Source organism: Mercenaria mercenaria, chromosome 9 (assembly GCF_021730395.1).
Source record: "Mercenaria mercenaria strain notata chromosome 9, MADL_Memer_1, whole genome shotgun sequence".
Lineage (NCBI taxonomy): Eukaryota > Metazoa > Mollusca > Bivalvia > Venerida > Veneridae > Mercenaria > Mercenaria mercenaria.
Window position 1 is genome coordinate 50,809,999 of NC_069369.1, and position 24,562 is coordinate 50,834,560.

A 24,562-nucleotide genomic window follows, 5' to 3' on the forward strand; every position below is an offset into this window, starting at 1 on the left:
TACGCCTTGATACCCTAAAGTCTTTCAGGCGATAATGTCCTTATAATTGATTAGAACACGAACACTTTCAGCAACAGAACCACTTTTTGCACGTAATATGGCTATTGTGTAAAGGATATTTGGTGCAATTCTAGTACGCTGTACCCGGAATCTCTGCTTTGCAAAGGTATTTAATTCCTACTCAGAAATGACAAAGCAAAACAGCTGAAGCATTTTCAAATCCATCCTTCTTATATGATAGGTTAATAATATGAGCCATGCCATGGGAAAACCAACATAGTGGCTTTGCGACCAGCATGGATCCAGACCAGCCTGCGCATCCGCGCAGTCTGGTCAGGATCCATGTTGTTCGCTAACGGTTTCTCCAATCCCAATAGGCTTTAAAAGCGAACAGCATGGATCCTGACCAGACTGCGCGGATGCGCAGGCTGGTCTGGATCCATGCTGGTCGCAAAGCCACTATGTTGGTTTTCTCATGGCACGGCTCATTTTATATTCACTTGGAGAATACTTGAAGTGCACGACCCGTATACGCTGGTCAAAATTCCGTGCTCGTTCGATCAGATTTATATATAATGGCTAATTTCTCTCTTTTTTCCCCCTGTAAAAGTATGATGTTAATAAACTTCACAATACGGTTCTGCCCATAGAATACGTACATATTATAGTTTACCAAAACAAATCCCGATGAATTGTATAATGGACACATAATAAAACGCAATGATATAATGCGCCAATATATATGGCTTCATAAGTAATATAAAACATATCTAAAAACATACCAATATGCCTGTACTATTTTGACGCAGTCAAAGAAAAGAAATCGTAACATGTTAATTATTATGTGTATTAAGCAGTCCAATGACGATAATCATATGAGCCGTGCCGTGAGAAAACCAGCATAGTGCGTTTGCGACAAGCATGGATCCATACCAGCCTGCGCATCGGCGCAGTCTGGTCAGGATCCATGCTGTTCGCTAATGGTTTCTCTAATTTCAATAGGCTTTGAAAGCGATCAGCATGGATCCTGACCAGACTGCGCGGATGCGTAGGCTGGTCTGGATCCATGCTGGTCGCAAATGCACTATGCTGGTTTTCTCATGGTGCGGCTCATTTGTCTACGGCACATAACGTTTTGGCTTTTTTTTTCTAAGAAAGGGCTAATTATGGTTTCAGTGGTACGATTATTTAAATCCCCTCCTGTGGTACGATTCCTATGGTACAAGGTTAGTTTTTACCAATTAAAGAACGTCAATTTGTCTGACTTTTAAAAGTAAAAGTAGTTTAGTTGAAATTCGATCAAAGGTTATTTTTACAGGTTTCTATCTATCGAACTATCTATCTAACGCAAGGAACTACGATAAGTCCCAATGGATCTTGATTTACATCCTATATTCGACGAATCACTGTACACAAGCATCTCCTCCACCACCCCCGGCGCACACAAAAAAAAGTAAAAACAATATGTGTGAGTCCGTGAGAATCATTGTGCGCCACTGTTACTTTGAGGAATAAGACTGTTATGAGATTTTTCTATCTCAGATTTACTCTATCAGTTGAAATGATTAATTCAATGAGCAACTGAACAGAAAAAAAAGACACTCTATATCAGAATGCTACATGTGTAAAATTCTTGTGGCTGCTGTCTCTGGATTTAAGTGTTGCGTGCAATTAAATAATGTTAATCCAAATATGATAACCTGTTAACCCATAAAAACCTGTAAAAATTCTATAGTTAAGTATCTACATTCCCAGTCTATGAAACACGTTATGATGCTCGTGAGTCTCAAGTGGATACTTGATAAAACAAAGGAAATATGTCAGCTGCACCATGGGTGGGGATGATATGTTCGTCTTGGAGAAGAAATTTCTATGATTAAGTGCTCTTTGAATTAGTAATTCCGACAATTAGTGTAAGTGTATTACATTCGAAAAACTTATTCATAACTGCAAAGGCAGCTACATTCTAGGGTGTATCAGTTACGCTCGTATACATGATAGGAAACGTGGTATACCAGATATTAATTAATACGTATTAGAATTTGTTCATTGTATATGCAATGGACCTGCTGTACGGTTCAAGGACGTCTGCGAGAGTGATATAAAATTGCGGCACGGACGCAGAGTCCTGGAAGTCGTAAGCAGGCGATAGATCTCTCTGGAAACGGGTGACTAAGAAATTGTTCAAAAGCAGAAGAGGAAGCCGTCCGCGGTGCGAAAAGAGGGTCAGACGCAAAGCCTGCTAGTACAGGGATGTCTTCAAACAACAGCAACACGGAGCATCAGCACATGTATTTCAGAAATCCAACCCGATCTGCACATCTCGTATAGGCCAAAAGATGCTTTTCCACTTCGACCCAAGGCACAACACCATAGTCGACGCCAGCATGTATGTTACATTGCGGCCATCTGTCAACGGGTCTGTCTGGCTGTTCTATTTAGATGTTGAAAAGATCGATATGCGGACATTGATTAGGAATTTTCTGATACTCATGGAAAGCAAAGCACTTACTCTTGTAGCAAGCATATATAAAAATTGAATACTATTTTTGTGCGTATATACGGCATAAACAAAATTGGGACTTTTTGCAAATCATCCAAGAATCGCAAGCACGATTTGCGAGAAGTCCCATTTTGGTTGCAAATCATCCAAGAATCGCAAGCACGATTTGCGAGAAGTCCCATTTTGGTTGCAAATCATCCAAGAATCGCAAGCACGATTTACGAGAAGTCCCATTTTGGTTTATCTCCTTATAAATATCTCCTTATAAACGCACAAACACAGGATTTATTTCATAAAGATGATGATAATAAGTGTGTTTTTAAAATTGCTATAGCTTAATTAATGAAATGAAAAAGTAAAGTGCACCTCATTGACATTGTATGTACCTTAGAGAGTGAATATGTGTGAGTAACTCTAGAATAATTTCAGGTGACTGTGAGCGCATGTACAGCTTTTACCTTATTGACTATAATACACATTTGTTCACAAAACCCTACAGCAAAACCTTTTTTAAGGTTGAAGTGTAATCTCTAGATTTAATCGCTGTTTGCATATAATAATGATGTTTATTTTCATTGCTTGTATTATATGATAAGCTATAACAGTTCTATATTTGAATATCAATATTCCAAGTCTATGAAATATCAAGTACCTTTTATGTATGATATTCATCAGTCTCAAGTGGATGCAATGTGTGCCAAGTGAATAAGGATGATAATGGATTGATTATGATTAAGTGCTCTTAGAATTAATAATTCCCACAATTAATGCTATTCAATGAAATTTCTTCACAAGGTTGCGTTGAGTCAGACGCGGCCACCAACGTGATAATAACTGTTTGCCAGATATATTTTTTTAGCGTTCTGGATATTACATATATTCAATCTAATGGAATGCCATTATTTTGTAACCACCGTTTTTTTCGCCCCTTTGCCGTGTAGATTGGTACGTCACTACGGTAATATGATGCTACGATGCAGTTGCGCGATAATATACCGCGAAAATGCGAAAACACGATGCGAAGACGTGATACTAATATCGCACATCGCATCGTGTTTTCGCATTTTCACATTTTATTGTTGCAATATCGCATATTGACCTAAGGCGAAATTACGATATTACGATGCGAAAGTGCGATAGCACTGTCATACTTTATCACCCCGTAAGTTGAAGGGACGATGGTGTAATAATACTATGCGAAAAGACGAGACGTAAGTGTTAATCCAACGCATCGTATCTTCGCATCGCAATGTCGCAATATCGCCCTTATCAATCGACAGGACGGAGGGGCGACCAAATGATGGTCCCATTGAAACGCCTTTATAAACGACCTTTTGAAATTGCTTTTCAGTCATGAAAGTTCCCCTGTAACAAGTCAATATCTCAAAGAACAAGGCCGGGTGGATTCGGAGTGCGGTTCTGCATTAATATTAGTTCAGATGTTACAGTTTAGTACTAAGTTGTTTATGAGATTATTTTTAAAAGACTTCTCGCGAATAAATTAATGAGTGCTTGAATCGAATGTTATATTCTTATTATTATATTCCACATTTATATAGCACTCTTTTCATATAAAAATACGTTCAAAAGTGCTTTACATAAAAGCATCTATATAATGTTCAATAAAATAATGGTAATTGAACTATAATAGAATGAATTTAAAATTACATTACGGTAATAAGATACATAGCGTTTTAAATTAAAGTTAAGCAGATCAAAACATGAAACAAAATACAATAGCGTAAATAAATTAACTGATCTATCAAAGTAACAGGTTAGAACAGAATAGAACAGAAGATATCCTACATTTTGAACAGACAGAATTAACCAGTATGATGCCTGTGAAATGCATCCCAGCATGCAAACCGTCCCGAATGATTGGGTCAATCCCCAACGGTCCGGAGAACATCTATGATAAACCCCACAGAAAAAAACACCTCTTGACTGGCCGGCCAAGTACCTACATTATTCTACCAGGTAATTAGTGAGATTAATCCCCAGTGTTAGAATTTTGTATTCTACCCTGCACTGCACAGGAAGCCAATGGAGTTCACGTAGCACAGGTGTTATATGGTCGTATCTGGATGTTCTGGTTACGATTCTAGCTGCCGTATTTTGGACATATTATAGTTTGTTCATTGACTGTTTTGAATCCCATATAGAAGAGAGTTACAATAATCCAAACGTGATGTAACAAGGGAGTTAATTAGAGATTTGATTGCGTTTATGGTTACATATTGTCTGATGTATCTAATTTGTCGCATCTGTGCATAAGAATTCCTACACACACTATGTTGCTCCGTCCTAATGTTCGAGTCCAGGAAAGCACCGAGGTTCCTGACACTGCCTGATTGTTTGATTTCAGAGCCGTCCACTGTCACAGAAATGTTTGAAACAGATGGTGCTTTGTGCTCAGATGAAAATATGATTAATTCTGTTTTTTTTAGCATTGAGTTTCAACATGTTGGTATTCATCCAAATTACTATATCCTTTAGACAACTTTCAACGCGATGGATAGTCTCTTGAATACTTGATATAACTGCGAATCGTTCGCATAGAAATGATTGTTCAGTCCGTGCCTTCTGCAGATATCTCCGAATGGTTTTGTGTACATTGTGTAGTTCTTTGGCCCTGGGACAGACCCTTGGGGTACACTGTACTTCATGAGCACTGGTTGTGATAGCTTACCGTCTATGCATACGGTCTGGTAGCGGTCACTAAGGTATGACATCATCCATGCGAGTGGCTTGCCTGTCATACCAAAGTGACGTTCTAGGCGATGAATCAACGTCGCGTGGTCGATATTGTCAAATGCTGCAGAGAGAGATCGAGCATCACAAGAATAGTCACATTGTTCTTAAAATGTCATTTTGGACTTTAAATAGGGTGGTTTCGGTCGAGTGGAATTTCTTAAAAGCAGATTGACTTCATGGAGTTCATTGTTCCTCAGATAATTTTCAATTCGAACATCTACCACTTTTTCTAAGACAGAAAAGGCAGATTTGACACCTGGGACATTAGCATCTAAGCTTGGCTTTTTTTTAGAAGAGGTCTTATTCGTGAATGTTTGAACGCTTTGAGCACATACGCAGCGTCTAGAGATGCATTTATAATTTTTGTTATCACTGGTGTTAGTGCGTCAAGACATTCTTTTGATAACCATGTTGGGACAGGATCTAGTTCACAAGATTTGTTTGCTGACTTTTTTATATAGCAACTTTTGTTATAGCAACAGGAACGTCAATGAGTTCAAAATAAACTGTAATGAGACGGGTATTTTTCGCTACCATTATTTACGTCTAGCCTCAGGTTGTAAAATGTACATCCACTTTAGGCCAGTCATTTGCAATAGATGGAAAATTTGGGCCATTTTTTATACCGAAAGTTAGTGTCTTAAAACCCATACCTTAAACCCTACGTTTGAAGTGGAATACTGACAATGCCAAACGTTGAATAGCTATTTATATGTTTCGCTTTTGTACCCTGAATCTTCTCATTTTCCCCCTTTTTTCTCCAGCTGGTATCTATTCGTTTTGTGGAATTTCCATTTAAGTAAAAAATAAAACATGGCATTCTGTGGATTCTTGGATGTCACATTGAATATCAGATGCGAACGACAATGCGAAATTTCAAACGGGTCCAGTGCAATCATGTTTCCGCGAATTTGAAATGGCATTTTCGTCATTTCCAACAAAAATGCAAAGAAATAGCCCTACTTTTTGCACACTAAATGTCGTAATGTAATGGACTGCTGCAACACATACTTCTCTAGGCGGTAATAGCATTCAGTACAAAATGTCACATAGCTAATAGATGTCATATCTAATTAACGGGTAAAAAGCAGCCTAGTAATCATTCGGTCTTGCTAAAAGGGCGCCGGAAAACCCCTCAAGGATAAAATTCCTCCCACTGATAAATTTTGACAAGACGATCGAAACCGCTCCCATAATTTAACAGAATAATTGTAATTAAGCAAAGTTATGCTATAATGTTTGTATCGACTAAAGTTCTTATTGACCGATTACATATTTGAATAAGTGTCTGTGGCGCGACACTTTTATTTAAAAATAAATACTTTAATTTTTCATCAACTGCTGACACAATACAATAAAGTTCCGTTCAACAATTAATAGACCTACTCAAACTTTAAATAGCTGTTAACTGTGTGAAAATTACGTATGGTTTTGTTGACTGTTCCAGTGGCATGACGTATGTGAAAATGTGTCGGTATTGTATTGTTCAAATAGCAGAAAAGATCAGAACAGAAAGTTTATTTAACGAGTACACTACAGGTACATTGTAAATAGTAGGTCACTGGGTAGTTTCCTCGCACATGACCTTGAAAATCACTGTATGATAATTCTGGTATGATACAGCTATACTACAAGATGACAGGTGGACACTTTAGACCACCCCTGGATATTAAAATGTGGTTTCACAACTTCATCTACAAACTTATTCAGTCAATCTCTTTACTGTATAGCTTTAACACACACAGAAAAATAACAATTTTACTATGTAGAAACAGAGTGTGATCTTAATTCAATTTCCTACATAAACATGATAAAGTAATGTGCATACTGCTACATAAATGGATATACAGAAGAATACAGTTATTCTGTGGCGCGTCTTAAAGACCCACCACAGCCATGTGACCTTTTCTTTCCTCCCATATGAACTTCGTGAAAATCGTTCTGGTAATTCTGGTAAAATACAGTATGACAAGATGACAAGTGGGCAATTTAGGCCCTCCCTGGATAAATGTGCTGTCGCAACGTCATCTGTAAACTTATTCAGTCAGTCTCTTTTCAGTATAGCTTTAAAACACACACACAAAAAAACAAAACTATTTTACTATGTAAGAACAAATTGTGATGTTTATACATAAACACATTGTCTTTGTCTAACATATATCACTGTCAATTTGTAACTAAATACTTGTATTTCTCAATTTTTGCATGCAGATCTTGTAAAATTACCATTAAGGATATACAAAAGAAAACAGTTTTTTTTTGTGGCGCGTCTTTAAGCGATACAATCCCCCGTGCAATAACCACACCCAGTTCTTAGAAACAGACTTTACTTTCAGAAGCAAACAATGCTACATGAATGTAGTTGTTTGGTTTTTCAAATAATGTCTATAACAGTGGTGGGCGTTTAATTAATCAATTCTAATTTGAAAAGACTCAATTTGGAGGTTTATTGGAACATCAAGAGTAATAGAATGTGCAAATAATGTCAGCAAGATATACCGACCAGTACTATTTTAGGCTTTGCTGTAGCAAAACTGGATATAAGATTACATGGCCTATTAAATATTAAGTGCTTTGACGTCAACTTTAAGCGATTAAAATTATGATACCAGGTCAATGCCTGTAAGAAAAATACCCGTTAAACGTACATGACTATCTTATGCATTTTAGTTATTTATACAACACGCAGCTTATATAAAATGTTTTTGAAGATATGATACCTAAAACATAGACAGACATTAACCAGTTAATAAGATTATTAAGAACTAAGGAGTTAATTTCATGCTTTGTTTATCCTGTATATTGACCTAGGTCTCCGACCGTTCTGCAAATTTAGAGGATGTTGTTTGTTTGTTTGACCGAAAGACCTAATGTTAAACTTGACCTAACCACTAAATTTAGAAATATGTTTATTATTGATTAGCTATTACCCTGTACACTATGCTGATTAGTATGCGAGCAAATCTTCTGGAATGTTCTAGTATTTGTGACCACTCATTGACCTACATGTGTGATAAATATGTATTTCTTGCCAAGTACCCTGCATACGAGAAGAAATTAACTGAAAAACTAGAGGGTCATGATGACCCTGGAGCGCTCACCTGAGTAATATGAGCTACATGTTTCAAATGTCAAACTGATGATTTTTAGAATTTTTTTTGGAAAATTTTCCGATGTACAATCAAGTAACCCCTGGGGCGGGGCCAATTTTACCACGGGGATCATTATTTGAACAAAGTTTGTAGAAGTCTACTAGGCATGTTACATATCAAATATCTAAGATCTAGGCCTTCTGGTATATTTTCAGCAAATTTATGAAGATTTCCCTATGTACAATCAAGTAACCCCTGGGGCTTGGTCAATTTGACCCTGTGGAGGGTGGGGGGGGGGGGGGGGGGGTCAAGATTTGAACAAATTTTGTAGAGGTCCACAAGGCAATGCTACATGTCAAATATCTAAGCTCTATGCCTTATGGTTTATTTTTAGAAAGTTTTGAAGATTTTTCTATGTACAATCAAGTAACCCAATGGGGCGGGGTCAATTTGACCTCGGGGGTCATGATTTGAATTTTTTTGTAGAAGTCTACTAGGCAATGCTACATGTCAAATATCTGAGATCTAGGCCTTCTGGTTTATTTTTAGAAAAATTTTGAAGATTTTCCTATGTAAAATCAAGTGACCCCTGAGGCGGGGTCAATTTTGACCCCGGGGGTCATGATCTGAACAAATTTTGTAAAGGTCCACTAGGTAATGCTACATGTCAAATATCTAAGCTCTAGGCCTTCTGGTTTATTTTTAAATAAAAATTGAAGATTTTCCTATAGAAATCTATGTAAAACCAAGTCACCCCTGGGGCGGGGCCAATTTTGACCCCGGGGTCATGATTTTAACAACTTTAGTAGAGGTTCACTAGGGAATGCTACATGTCAAATATCTAAGCTCTAGGCTTCTGGTTTTTGAGAAGAAGATTTTTTAAGATTTTCCTATGTAAAATCATATGACCTCTGGGGCGGGGTCAATTTTGACCTCGGGGTCATGAATTGAACAAAATTGGTAGAGGTTTACTAGGCAATGCTTGACACCAAATATCTAAGCTCTAGGGCTTCTGATTTTTGAGAAGAAGATTTTCAATTTTTTTCTTTCGGTTGCCATGACAACCAGAGTTCTGCATGGAATTCAATTCTTTGAAAAATATTTGTAGAGCTTCACCCAGGGAACATTCCTGTGAAGTTTGGATGAAATTGGCCTAGCGGTTTATGAGGAGGTGTCGTTTAAAGTAAAAGTTTACGGACGACGGACGGTGAGTGATCACAATAGCTCACCCTGAGCCTTTGGCTCAGGTGAGCTAACAACTACATCTACTGCTACACTACAAGTGACCTCCAGATGGTACGACATCAAAGAACAAAGAATATTTATAGATATCAGGAAATTATTGCTGTATTTCTTAAGAAGGCTTTGAAAGGTACACATGTAGCTACTGAGAGATTATATGTAATGGAAACACATCAAAATTTTTTATTTTTTTACTATTTTGAAAAGCGTTTGTGACGGGTTACCGTAGGTAAACAGCTTTGTATAAACGGTCCCTCCGTGGCGTATTGGCCAATATGGAAGGGAAGTATTTATTGCCGAGCCATACCAGGTTCAATTCTCGACCAAGACATTTTTTCTCGATTTATTATCTATTAAAACAGTAAAGAAAACAAAACCTAATGTTCTAATATTCCTTATATAACCAAATTTCAATTTTACAGAAAGATATTGTTTAGCTAAAATTTGGAGTCCAACCCTTTAAGGGACTGTCAGTTATCTTAAGAATATAAACAGCAGTGTATGTGTGTGTGTTCGGGTTTAACGATTTTTTTTCAACAAATTTTCAGTCATATAAACGACGGTAGTAGTGAGTACAATGCCCAAGTTTATAGTGCTGCCGCGCCGGAATATCACGCCGTAGACACGTGACATGATACCCCATCCAGTCACATTATACTGACACTGGGCTGACCAGTCCTAGCACTATCCTCTTAATGCTTAGCGCCAAGCGAGGAAGCAACTAGTGCCAGTTTTACGTCTTTGGTATGACGCGGCCGGGGATCGAACCTCCCGCACTCGAAGCGGGCGCTCTACCACTAGTAAATGCTACCGAGGCGGTAAACAACAGTGTTATCATTGTCTATGAGTGTATAATTTATAAGGACAAAACAATTTATTTTTTTACGTTTCAACGAACTTTTATTATGAAACCCCATAAAGCATTATTCAATGGTGCAAGTATGCAATATATCAGAAAACAGATTAGCTTCATTTAAGTATGTCTGGTTTGCCCGTCTAGAACACGGAAATATAGGTAAGAAAGTAGTAAATGTTACCTTTTATAGGCATTAAACACATATATAAGTAGCAAAATGCGACCATTAATATGATCGAAACCTCACTTGGGTTTCTTTCACTTTAGGAGAAGCTATCATCAGTATTTAACCGTTAAATAGTCTACCCAGAACCCATCCGTCCCTGAAAATAATGTCAGGAGAGGCACCTTGGGTCCTCCGCCAGTAAAGAATGTGTGTCGAAATTACGGTAACTAAATTAACTAAACATAATGTATATTTATAAAAGGCCGGTGCAACATGCTAATTGTCAAATGCTAAATGTAAAATACTTGATGCCAAATGCTTATTGCCCAATGCTTAATGTCAAGTATCGACTGTCGTTATGTTAAAGCATTTGACTATTAGCATTTATCATTCGGCAAAGTGCAATAAATATTTGACATTTAGCAATTGGCATTTAGTAATTTTGCATAATAGCATATAGCATTTGATATTAGGCATTTAGCATTAAACTTTTGGCAATTGGCATATGGCAATAAGAAAAAAAAATCTACATATGGTTCTTGGCGAGCAGCAGTTAAGAGAACTCGTTATTTCGCAAGCTTCAGGATATGTGGGTTTTTATTACACTAAATACTAAATGGAACTCGAAGCTGGGAGACTAGTCTCAAACTCGAGTATCTGATTGGCTATATCTAAGTACAAATTAGGAATTGACCAATGGTAAGACCGCATTATCCTCGATGCCTGGATATATAAAACACTTTCTCATTTTACCACCAGAAAAGTTCTCATTTCTGACAATTTACTAACATTTAAATATAAACTGACTGTCGGAAGGCAGAAGAACAAAATTGCTTTAGCTGTTCACTATCATCCATTAGCTAATGTTCTTCTAATAACGTTTAATTGCAAAAGCCTAGAGCTGTAACCGAAACAAGTAGGTTTTACTGAACGTTTCGTTTGTGGAGAAGATAGAATCGTACGTGATAATAGCTATATTTTTGTCTCTCTAAAAAGTGAAAATAGCAGCCTACGTCCCTTCGAGAAAAATGAAAAAAAAAGTGTAAGTGGAAATTTCAAAGTGCTCTGCTTTAGAAGCAAGATGGGTACAAAATAAGTAAGGTTCTGTCGACGGGGAGAAATAAAAAAGTGTATGCGATTATTCTCCACGTTTATACAATAGCAAAAATAAGGTAAGTTCATACATAAGTTCGCCGTTTACCTATATTTTCTATAAACCCTACGAAGAATACACGGTGCATTCTTTAGGCTTGTTTATTCGTATCAAATCGTTTGAAATGATTATCTAATTGTAGTAACAGAGAAGGAATAGGTAACGTAAACAGGTTAAGTGAGTAAATTCTGATAAAATTTGTAGTAAACACAAAGATATGATTTAATGCTTTTACAAGGCAGTTATCACCCACAAGTTCTTTAATAGTTTTTGGTCTGACTTTATGAATGGCAGTTTGTCTAGTACAGTACTGGAAAAGTTTTCTGTAGTCTGGCTACCGACTAGATAATCTTTTTAAATTTTTTTTCAATCATTTCTCTTATATAGTCTGACCGATCTTTCTTGGCTCTGATTAGCCAGTGTTTTGAGAAGAAAAGGGACATAATTATACAAACTTTGAATAGCGTTAAGAGTTATCTCCAGTGAACAAAACACAGGGGAGCACAGACTAGGCTTTTTGTAACAGAAGACAATTCTGTTACAAAAGGGCTCTTCCATTTAAGGTTATTGTAAACAAGATGGCCATGGAGGAATTTTATCACTCATCTGAGTGATGTGTAGCACATGAGGTAACTAGAGATCTTATAACACAAACGTTCTAACAAGGTTTCATGTAGATCCTGTAGAAAATGTGGCATATGGAGTTTGAAAAGGTTTCTCTAAGATTTAAAATAGTGACCCTACGTTTTATGACCCTGCATTTACCTTGGTTATATAAAGACAAATATATGACTTGGTTTCATATATATACGAGCTCTAAATGTACTTACTACAATGTTAACTTTTTTTTCACAGGATTTGACCAACTGACCTAAGGTTTTGGCCTAATATGACCTAGTTCCAAACTTGACCTTTTCTTCATCAAGGCAAACATACTTGGATAAAAGAATAATAGAATAAAGGCCTCTGCAGTGTTAAGAATGCTCTTATTGATCAAACAACCTGGTTTCAAATGTTTTGATACACATTTCATGAAAGCAAACATTTTGATCATCTGGTAGAAATGTGTGTCCAGGTATCAAACTCGTCCGAGCACATTCTCATGAAGTTTCATAAGCCCGTTCACCTTAACAATCTTGAGAAGTACTACGACTGTTCTGAACATTACGAGGATGTTGTTTGTCTGATCTGTTTATGATATAAATATGATATTTTGATCAAACCAATAATGTCCTATCTACGCGGTTAAATACAATCCGTGGTATGTCACAAACGCAATTTGTATAAGTTTTGTTAGTAAATCAGCGAACAGAATCATCTTCGCCAGTGAAACAAAGAAAAAATATTGTCTAATTGTCTTATTACCTTGACAGAACTGACTTGTTATCTCCGTTTGACCGTAAATTAGATACGATACATTATTGATGGTGGGAGTTGTCGTTATTTGCGATCACAGATACTAAAACTAAAAAATTCAATTATTTGTAAAAGAATCTTTAACAATAGTTTCTAAAACTAATATGGTAATTTGGAGAACTTAGAGGTCTTTTTTTTTCATCTAGGCATTTTATCATTTATTTTCCGAGCTATATATTATTGTCATGTTTGTCGCACTCGGAAATTTTCTTTGTAGACTTACCTAATAAGAGTCGATAACGTTAAAAAGATAACAAAATTTGCTTTCTTACAACATGATTCATTAGCAAATATTCTGCAGACAATAAATGGACATGGAACTATCTGACTAAGACCGACGACCTCTCTTTTCCGACACTTTTCATTAGGTGCCCTTTAAGGTCGGATAAGACAGGTTGAACTCTTAATTTACGTATGCGCGATATACACATACTATAAAGTTATACTTACGGCTTATAATACTTGACGACAAAGAAATTTAGTCCGTAGAATTGTCCTGCTGTTCCGCTGTTTACCTTGCTTGTAATATAGGGCGCGTGTTACCCTACTAAAAGAAAGATATGAACGTTTACTAGATCTCGTGGATTTTTTTTTACCTTTTCCCAAAATGAACAAATAGATCCAAACAGAAATATGAAAAGTTTCCAAAGAGAAATAGAATCTATAGAAAAATATGGAAAATTACCTAGTTTTTCAAAATTCTCGTCGCGTCCTAATATTTCTAGAATACATTTAGACAAAGCAAGACAGAAGATATAAGCTAAGTTTTAATATTACCAATGTCAATTTATAAGAAAAAAGATACTTAGAATCTACAAGTCGTGGTAAAATTAAGACGCTATTTGCTGAAAACAAACTACATGTATATCCCAAATATTAATATCTCCAGAAACACTTAAACTATGTATTTATTAATATACAGTAGATGTGTTTGAAGGGCGTTCCTACAGACGTTTTATTAAAGGTGATAGCGACAGCTATGAAAAGAAGATATTTGTTTGTTTCAGTGTAAGATCGAAATATATATCACCGAGTGAACACAATATGCAATAATTTCACGAGTGAAGTTCGTTTCAATCTTGCATGTAAAACAAACAGATTTTCTTTTTATTTTATGATTTTATGATTTTCAGTGGTTTTAATTTAATAAATAGCAATTTCACCCTCGCAATGTTACGTGCATTGCGTCATGACGTCACAATGTCTGTTGAAAAATTGTTAAATAGCCTTTGAAGCTAGTTTATTATGGCGGAGCATAATAGAGGTATTTATATACACCTATATCCTACTGATGTACAATTGTAAAGAATTTCTGAGTTTTTATAATTCATTTTCTTTCGCATTCAAGTGTAGCTCCGTAGATCTACCAGTGAAAAATGGGATTGATATTTTCACTGTTTAAAACTGTGAAAATTGCAGTTATTTTTCACAGATATATTCCAATATTTCACCGAAAAGCACAAAATAAAATGCGAAGAACAGAAAAACTCATATTGTTCATAATTTACGATGATGTATCTCTATCAACCTCCGCGCAGGAATATGGTGTACCGATAAGGGGAAGTAACACTGTGTTGGAGTTCGTAGATCTATATGTAGAGATTAAGTACGGCGGTACCGGCAAGGACCAGACTATTTCACAAATCTGTTGAAACACCAGCCAATAAAAAGGAACGCTGACTAGCTTTTACAAAAAAATCTAATCCTGTAATAAAACCTAAGCACATAGGCGAAATGAAAATATATAAATAAATCATTCGAAATGAATGTGTTTTTCGCTATTTCATACATGAAAAATAACGATATTGTAACTGTGGAATTTAATCTAATAAATTATGCTTAAAACAAATGAGACTTTGCTTTGGTGATGTATTTTGGTGATATATGTAATTCAAACGTAAAAACTAAAAAGGAATTACATGTAAAAATAAGAAAGGTAACAGGAAAATGGCGGAAGTCAACGGAAGTCCGCACAATCACCAAGAGCACAAACACTTATTGGAGCACCACTTCCAAAGTAAAAACAGGCTAGCCAGATCGCCGTAGTTAACCCAGTCTGTTCATAGGTACCCCGGAATGACTTATATCCTTTGAAAATTACAGACGTTGGTGATAATTGCATCATAGCTCCACGTGCCTTTTTACTAGTATTGGATTCATCTGAGAATAGTTAATGGTCCGGGGTGAATTATATTCGAGAATTTTGCAATAGTTTGTGAAATGTTGTTTTTATAATGTGTTATATCAAAGTATCTGTAAAGTCCTAAATGATTGCATGTTTTTCCTTCATCCATGTGGTGGACATTTGAAATTAGTAAATGCAACAATTTTTTATATCTATCATGCTGTTAGATGACTGAAGTTTCTTTTACAGTCCAAATTATAGTAACATTTATACTTACACTCACGGCAGCCATGTTGAATTCTGAAATAGTAGCCGTTATAATCTACACAAGACAGTTTATCGCATATATGTAGCAAATTTTGACTACATTTTAGAAACAAAATATTAAATCGCATGCTTATAAGTCTGAACTATAATGTTTTAAGAGTATTTTACCACTATTTCCATTTTAACAGCCATAGTGAATTTTAAAATGTGGGTGGGGGCGGAAAATTTAGAATCTACATTCACAAGCAAATATCGCAAATTCACTTTATTTTGACAATTCGCACTAGACTATAAATCCAATAGCATTAATTACCGATACTTAGTACTGAGCACCGTCGACCTAACGGTCTCGTGCAGGTTATATCTTATGCCTTGTAAAAGCTATATAATATATTTTACAAACCCGTATGCATAAAACTTATGTAGCGATTGATATTTTGGATAAACATGTCTTTCAGGCACAGCCATATTATGACTGAAAAATATGAAGATGAAAACTTCGATTGTGTTCCGTGTCTTCTTTGTAATACTGCTCGGGATTGTCAAAGTGATTGTGCCGAAACACCTTCCATCACAATCTATAACAGACAAGACTACGACATTGATCCGACATGGCATTGTAACGTCCTTTCGGACAGTGGAGAGGTTAGCTTCGTCATTTCTTTGCGTATGTCACTACCAGCAGTTATATATTGTCACTTACTGCAGTTTCAGCTGTTTTCTATATATTGACAGCTGCTGAAGTACGAATTTGTGAGATTTTTTTTTATTTCCTATAAACATTACTTTCAAAAGTTAAATGATTTTCTAGTAGCATTATATGATACTGCCAGCAGTTAAATGGTGATATCTAGTATCAGTGCCAGATAGATGTTACTGTTGTTTCAACGATACGCTTCATCAGTTCTCTGTGTATGTTACTGCAGGTAGTTAAATGATGTTTCTAAGAGCACGTTTACCACTTTCCAATTTACGCAACCTCCAGCAATAAAACGATGTTACTAAGAGCAGTTTCGTCACTTTTCTTACTACTTTACTGCCAGCAGTTAACTTGTTAATAAGAACGTTTACCAGTCTCCTATACACGTAACTGCCAGCATTTAAATATTACAAAGAACAGTTTACCAGTTACCTAATTGTTACTTCCAGCAGTTTAATGGTTTATGAGAACAGATTTTTATATATGTAATTGCTAGCAGTTAACTGGTTTATACCAGTAGTTTAAAAGTCTCCTATAAATTATGTAATACCAGCAGTTAAGTGGTTTACAACTCTCATTTATGTTACTGACAATAGTTAGGTGGTCTATGAGAGCAGTTTTCGAGTTTCCTATATGTTACTGCCAGCAGTCAAATGGTTTATAAGAGCTGGGGATGCCCAAACTGAAAAAAGTTAGAATTTCCAAAAAACGGCCTCAGACCAATATTGAGACCCGCTCACGAGTAAACAAGAGTTTTCCCGAAGTAGCCGCCATGCTACAACGGCTTGGGGGCGGAGCTGGGAGTGCCCAAACTGAATTTTTTTTCCAAAAACGACCTCAAACCAGCTTGAGACCCGCTCACGAGTAAAGAGCAGCCGCAATGCCGTGGTCCCCCATAGACTGTCAGCCTCTATAACAGCCCCCGGTCCCGGCCCAAAGTCAGGGTCCCGTATGGTCCTCCTATCAACTGCTGTAAGAATTTTAGGCCACCCAAGCTTCACACCTCACCCCGGGTTTCTCCCCAAAAAGAGTTTTCCCGGAATGGAGGCCACCCATGCCGAGTGGGGGACAACCCTCCCTATATAACAGCCACCAGGTCCGATCTAAGAATCAAGGTCTGGGGCAGAGCTATGGGTGTCAAAACTAATGTTTCATGTTCTGTACGTTATGGTATATTTCAGTGCATTTTATGATATCAAAAACTATCACTGATATCTTAAAATCATTTTAATACCATAAGTTCATTTCCATTTTATGATATTATTAAAATCATTGATTTATATAACAAAATGAATAAGTGATATCAATAAATGAATAAAATTATCTTATATTATAAAATATATATTATAAAACTAATCAATAATATTACAAAATGAATTTTAGATATCACAACATAGTGAATAAATGGTAAAGTGGCAACCCGGAAACATCTTTTTTCCGACGCCCTCGAAACCGAACGTCTCTCTCTCTGTCCCTCAGTCTCTCTGTTCAGAGCGCTCTGTCTCTGGACTAGTAGAAGATGAATTTGGCGCCCTGAGTGGATGTACTTGTATGTAAAGCTTCTTTGAACCAGCTTATCATGAAAATAGTATTAAGTAAATCTGGTACAATACAATATAATACTCGTGTTACATAACGCATAACTCTCTTCAAACACTCTTAACCATAGACTATCTCGATTGCATGAAAGATTACAAAATGTCAAACAGTTTTCTAGAAACTTTGTTTACGACTGTTTTAACACCGGAAGCAATGGCGGACTGCGCTGCTGGATTAGTCAGGGCTCTTTCAGCTACTTCGGTCACTTTCGTCATCGCACGTTGAACTTCTTGGGCAAAATTGTTACCACTATTCTTTTCCTTAGAAGTATTTTGTTCTAAGTCACTTTCTGCTATTAATCTCACACATGAGAGAAACTTTGGAAGGCATTGTACCGCAGCGTCAATTGAAGAATTTGGGTCGTCATCAAGTTGTGACAATACAGTTTGGAAATCTGTAATAGCAGAAGAAACTGTCTTGTTGGTTTCATCGTTCCATTTCGTGCTTTCTACAAGCGACATCGCTTTTAATCTCATCAGTCAATTTGCGTAAGTTGGATGCAATGAATTGACCTCTTTTTGAAAGGCAAACTCTTCCATAGCTGTCACGAAAGTTTTTGGAAGAGCCTCGTCTTCATCTTTATCATGAGTCAAGTTGGATATGGTGTGCATAAGTGCGTAGACTATTCTCCGTGGATGCATATTCTGGTCAGTTTGCCTCTCTGAACTATGACACGTATCACAACAGTTTAAGGATTGATCTAAGATAATATCAACAGTTTCAGCTATAGAGCTAACATATCGTCTTGCTATTAAGTCATCTGTCATCGCGTTATGATACTCCTTATCACTAAATGTAAAAGGTTCTGGGCTCGGTGGTATTTCAATGAAATTCCGCAGATGAATAAGAGGATGTTGTCGTATCTGCTGGATTTTAATTTGTAACTCGTCGAGATCAGAGCCGTGAAAGCCAGCGAGCAGATTCATATTTCTTACGAAGTAGAATGGGAATTGTTTTGACTTTAGACATGCTTCAACAAATTCGAGTGCTTTTAGAACACATTCAAGCACAGTTTGATCGGTCCAAAAACTTGCATCAAGCTGTTCACTCACCCAAAGAAGTGCGTTTTTCCAGTGATACGAGGTGAGAATTTTAGTTTTTGTTTGCAGAAACCCTTTCTGGTACGCTTTAAGTACCCTCCAGCAGACTTTTTGAGGTTTTTTCATATCATTTGCTAGTATCTGCTCTGATAACGCAAACGAAAGTCTGAAATACGGATCTTGTTTGCCACTACATTCGTTCGCGATGTAAAGTGGTCTTGGTCGTTTCGCTACAACTTGGAAACCAGTATCTAATATTTTCCGAATTATCAGCTTTGAAGGCCATTTACGCGGACGGTAAATCCATTCCTCCGCTGTGCGTGGCCATCCTTTAAACTTAAAGGCCGGAACAAAGTCTTTGGACGCCATTCTAGAGAATTTTTCATTTTTCATTTCTTCTTGATGTGGTTCATTCTCTGTGTTTGACATTCTTACACCTGCTTTAGTACTTTTAGGATGTATTGCATGTACCGATTCCTCGAATGTTTTTGATTCCTCGATTGTTTTTTGTTTATAACCATACCGTTCATTCATATGATAGCTTTTTCTGAATATGGGAACACTATTTTCAGTACTGACGTGGTAATTTAGTTCATCGTTAACACATTCATCAGACCATTTATACTGAAATTTTGCACTGCCATCAGACAGGCCTTCACCTGGCTGATGACCAAAATTATCGGAACATTTCCAGCAGCTTTTATTTTGGGCCCTTCGAATCTTAAATAAATATTGCATTCCTTTGTTCACACCGTGAATAAGAACGTTTTTCATGAAGCGTTTCTCTTCTTGTTTAAGTCTATCTGATCTTGGAGGTAAATGATCAAGTAAATCAAATTCTTCTGGGTATATTCTAGAATGTTCTTGTCCAACAGATGACGATCTTGGTAAAATGTATTCCTCCCAGTACTTTGTCTCTTGCGGCCACGTTTCCACGATTAAAAGCAATTTTAATATCGGGAACAATCTCTCAGGAATATCTTTTAAAACGGAATTCGGCAAGTATTTTCCATTCATAAACTGTGTGATATATTTGAAATATTTTTCATTACACTTATTTATTCTGATACGCAGGAAAGCTGGGTAGTTTCGGTCATATTCGAAGTCCGATTCATTCAGAATAATATGATTAGGTATAACCAGTATATCAATGTCCCCAAAATCACCTGGAAGATTCACTTTAGATCCATCAGTGCAGCTACCAACCGGAATAAATTCCTCATTTATAAAGATATTATTCTGAAGGAGTCGTGCAATAAAGGCAAGTAATACCATACACTCATCTACAAGGACATCATCAATACTTGAATCTAAATCTCGAGCATGTTGTGCAAAACTTTTCTGTTTCGGCTGTTTCCGTTTATATGACGCCATAATAACTGAAATAAAACAGATTTATGAAATGGAGCAATAGATGTATGTATAATTGCTCATATATCAACCAGACAAGTTTAACAGCCGAAATATAAAGCTTTCCAGGTCCCTGTCAGAAAAAACAAAAAAAAAAAACAAAAAAAAAAAAAAAAAACAAACAAAAAAAAAAAAACACAAAAAAAAAACAACAACAAAAAAAAAAAAACACAAACAAAAACAGACTAATAGTTCTATGCCACTGCTGATATATGAGATATGAATTTTGGTATATAAAGTAGCATTGAAGCTAACGCATTATGCATTGTCCTCGGAAGGACCAGAAGACAAAAAAATGTAACTGAATGATATCGCTTGGAAAATATAAAATGAAAATATATACTGAAACATTCACTATCATTAAAGTGTAGTAAGATGATATAAATTATACGAATAGTAAAATGTTTGTGAAGATCAATTTCTGAAACACCTGTCTAGCATATGCTCTCCGAGTAGTAACTGAAAATGTTCCTCGGTATAATATTATTTCCTTCGTAATTTTCTAGAAAAAAAAGCCCCAGTAGGCCTACTTTAGAGAATTTCAGTTACATGAAAACATATTAATAAATAACTTTAACATATCTACTAACAAAAAAGTCAAACCATGTTGAGATGGTATGTTTTATTTGATGAAAATAGTCCGTTTTTAAAGCATCAATTGTCTGTCAAACAACTTCGCGTTTGTAGACATTTACTAAAACACGGAAATGCACAATGACAGTGGATTAGATCTTTTCTCAGCACATTAAAGCATGAGCTCACCATCAACAGCTTGGAATTATATTTAGAACTTCTTCACATGTAACACTCTGTAGTCACTATAATGAAAAGGAAAATAATTATTTTGGTAGGCTAATGTTTTGATAGGCCACACATTCGCACGGTCTGGGTAGACAGTTGATTTCAGGGAAAAACAAGAAAAAGGGGAAATAAAATTCTTTACAAATGTCCTTTACAAGGAACATTTTAAATGCAGACTTTCGTGACATTGTTTCCTTATTGTTGCTATTTCATCACCCATGATATAATGTCCGCTGTATCAATATATCGTTCCGCAATACTGAAATTGTAGTTTCTTCGTGTAAGAGTATCCAATGCAGTCAGGGTGAAAAAACTTTCTACTGATGATTGACATTGTAACGCAGTAACAGAAAGGTTTTGCAAGATACAAACATATACAGACGGACCAAAAAATGTAAAAAGAAATGTCAGTGAACTTTGGTAGAAATACATTCAAAATCAAAATATTGCTGTTGTTTTTAGTGTCTGAAAATGAAATATGTTAAGATGTTAAGAATTAAATGTTATTTGAGAAATAATATATCCCAAACAGTGATTTGTCATTCAATAAAATCATTGTTTGGAGTCTAGATGAGAAGGAATGTCGGCTTAGGAGACAAAAAAGTAGTCAGTTCTTTTTCTCCTGCCAAGGAAGCCCCCTGAACAGCTGTCAGAATAACATTAATGTCAAATGGATAAGAAATATTTAGATTATTTTTAAAGAAGAACACCACCGGATTTAAATTAATATGGTTTAGTGCACAGTATATAGACCCGTTTAAGCTGTTCAGTAGTGTTTTGCCACTTACCGTTTTATGGCGGTACCACGACGTATTTCTTTTGTCTTTTCTTCTTTGTCTATATGTTTTTCTTGTTTATAGGGAATCGATCTTACCGATTTTCGTCGCGAGAATCGGAATCGATCCCTCTACGGTAACATGGGATATATACCGAATGAGATATACTGTCGAATTAAAAAATGTGGTCTTCCGGAGCGATTGACTTCGGATATTTTGGAAGAATACGTTTTTTTCCTTGTACGTAATAAGCGTCCACATAACTTGTCCGAACCGCAACGTCTTGCACATCAGTACAAATATGTGCAGTCTTGTTTTTTATTCCAAAATCTATCTTTAAATTGATACAAACGCATATTTCTGGGCAAGCTGATGGACTGTAACGATTCCCGATTGAGGCATTGCCTTATTTCATATTATATAATGGTGTATGTTTCAATAGATTAACTGACTTAGTGTTCCGTGTGAGATGGTTGGTTTCTTTGAACGTTGCTTTTGGATCTTCGTCATCGTTCTTTTACAACTATACAATATGCACTTTTTTGTCAGCAATGATGGTTGATATTTTCATCACGTCATTTCATTTAATTGTTACAAAGGGACTAGACTCCAGAATTTGGCTAAAACGGTGTTTCTTTAAAACTGAAGTTTGGTCATATTACGAACATAAGAACATGATATTTTTGTTTCTTATTAACTGTTTTGAAAAACGCTAAATCAGGAAGAAAAAAATGTCAGAGTCAGGAATCGAGTTTGGGTTACCTCGGCAATAAAAACATCCCTATCATTTTGACCAATTTCGTACTTAATGCCCGTTTATATTAAGTTTCGTATGGGCAGTTAACCTTCGGTACACCGTGATGAACGTTATGGAAAATATAGTCGAAACAACTATTTCTCATAAGCTTTCATCACAAATAATCTGTCAGTTACTAAGGCATCTTGATTTTTTTTTCATCAGGAGGTCGTCCCTTATTATATGGCTACATGCTGTAATGGGCTATAATAGATGATAATCGGATAAACTTCAACGAGACAAAGAAAGGGGAACTTTAAAAGGTTGATATTTTTGCGTTAAAGGAAATTCAAAATGACGGAGAAATAAAGACTATTAATATGCAAGAATTTTCTTTTATTTTCCTGTTTTCTTCGAAGAAAAGGACGAAACCGGAATCTTAATAATTATTTTCCATGTAGTTTATTATTTCATGACACATAACTTTCAATTAAGATATTATTACTTTGGATGTATGTGGAATGCATGTAATTTGTAATAATCAAATAGACGGCAAAATGTTCAGTTTTCAACAGTTGTAGTCTAAATGTTTTTCTTACAAAAGTTTACAACAGTAAATCTGTATAACAACTAAATATTCTCAACAACGTTTCTAACTCTATACTTTGTGGTATTTCTTCTATCTCTGTCAAGTTTAATGTCAATTTAGTTTAAAAAAAAACAACAAAAAAAAAAAAAAAAAAAACCCCCCCCCCCCCCCAAAAAAAAAACAAACAAAACAAACCCAAAACATTAATGCACGAGACTATTTTTGAATAGTACTTTCAGACAATATTAAGGTATGTTATGTTTTAATACCATCATGCCAGATGATATTCATTTTAGTGATACACTGCCGTTGCATTTTCATTTTAACCTTTAGCCTGTTAAATTTCTAAAATGGACTGGTCTATCATTCAATATGGGCAATACCATTTATTAGTAGAAGGGGTGTTCACTTAAAATCTACTGACTGAATAACGAACAGGCTGATCTTGGTCTGCACTGATCGCAAAGCAGAATCTTTTGCCGCCTGCAGGCTAAAAGTTAATAACAGCTGCCGGGTGATATTCATTTGAATAACATCAGGTCTAGCGATATTCATTTTAATAATACCCGTGCCGAAAAGCGTTCCAATTATTGATCATTGGACATTGTAGACAACACTATACAATACAAAGTTTATAAAAGTCGGTCCTTATATAAACAGAAAAAAGACGGTGAAGCGCGACAGTGCGATGGCGAAACGCGACAGTACGATGGTGACACTTTGATGGTGAAGCGCGACAGTGCGATGGCGAAGCGCGACAGTACCATGCGATGGTGACACTACGATGGTGAAGTGCGATGGCGAAGCGCGAAACTACGATGGTGAAGCGCGACAGTACGACGGAATGTCACCATCGTACTGTCGCGCTTCGCCATCGTACTGTCGTGTTATCGCCATCGTACTGTCGCGCTTCGCCATCGTACTGTCGTGTTATCGCCATTGTACTGTCGCGCTTCGTCATCGTACCGTCGTACCTTTGCGCTTGGCGTTCACAGGGAGCAGGCGCTAGCCTTAACGGAACACTTTATAAATCCGCCAATGTCCATTTTTTAAAATAGGGAATAAACTTAATAAGCAATGCATTTATGTTTCAGAAAAAGGAGATGTGATTGTCGTATCCATCTCTAATAACGCGAATCGCTAAACAACAGCTACAGACCACATACTAGTTTATATGAAATGTTCCGTCGTAATGCTAATGGTAACAATATGTCACCGTCAGGGGCAGGAGCAGAGCCAACATGCAGAGCACGAGTATGCGGCATGCACACCCGTTGCATTGTAAATAAGAATAATATCTTTACGGCCGGATATGATTCCTTAGACCCGTGGATGAG

General features: G+C 36.3%; 1 protein-coding gene across 2 annotated transcripts; it reads right to left on the minus strand.

Annotated features, from left to right (window-relative positions):
* Positions 1-17,485: 17,485 nt before the first annotated feature.
* LOC123547978 (uncharacterized) lies at positions 17,486-21,193 on the minus strand. Of its 2 annotated transcripts, none has more exons than XM_045335225.2 (2): positions 21,086-21,193; positions 17,486-20,292 (listed from the first exon to the last, which is right to left on the minus strand). In XM_045335225.2, exon 2 carries the CDS (start codon positions 20,285-20,287, stop codon positions 18,353-18,355), a length of 1,935 nt encoding a protein of 644 aa, XP_045191160.2. In that variant the 5' UTR covers positions 20,288-20,292; positions 21,086-21,193; the 3' UTR covers positions 17,486-18,352. The 2 variants fall into 2 exon arrangements, with proteins under 2 accessions (XP_045191160.2, XP_045191159.2); XM_045335224.2 differs by lacking the exon at positions 21,086-21,193 and adding an exon at positions 20,927-21,079.
* Between the last annotated feature and the right edge of the window lie 3,369 nt (positions 21,194-24,562).

Bases quoted from the DNA above. Each gene is read 5' to 3' on its own strand.
- LOC123547978 (XM_045335225.2), bottom strand. From the start codon at position 20,287: ATGGCGTCATATAAACGGAAACAGCCGAAACAGAAAAGTTTTGCACAA.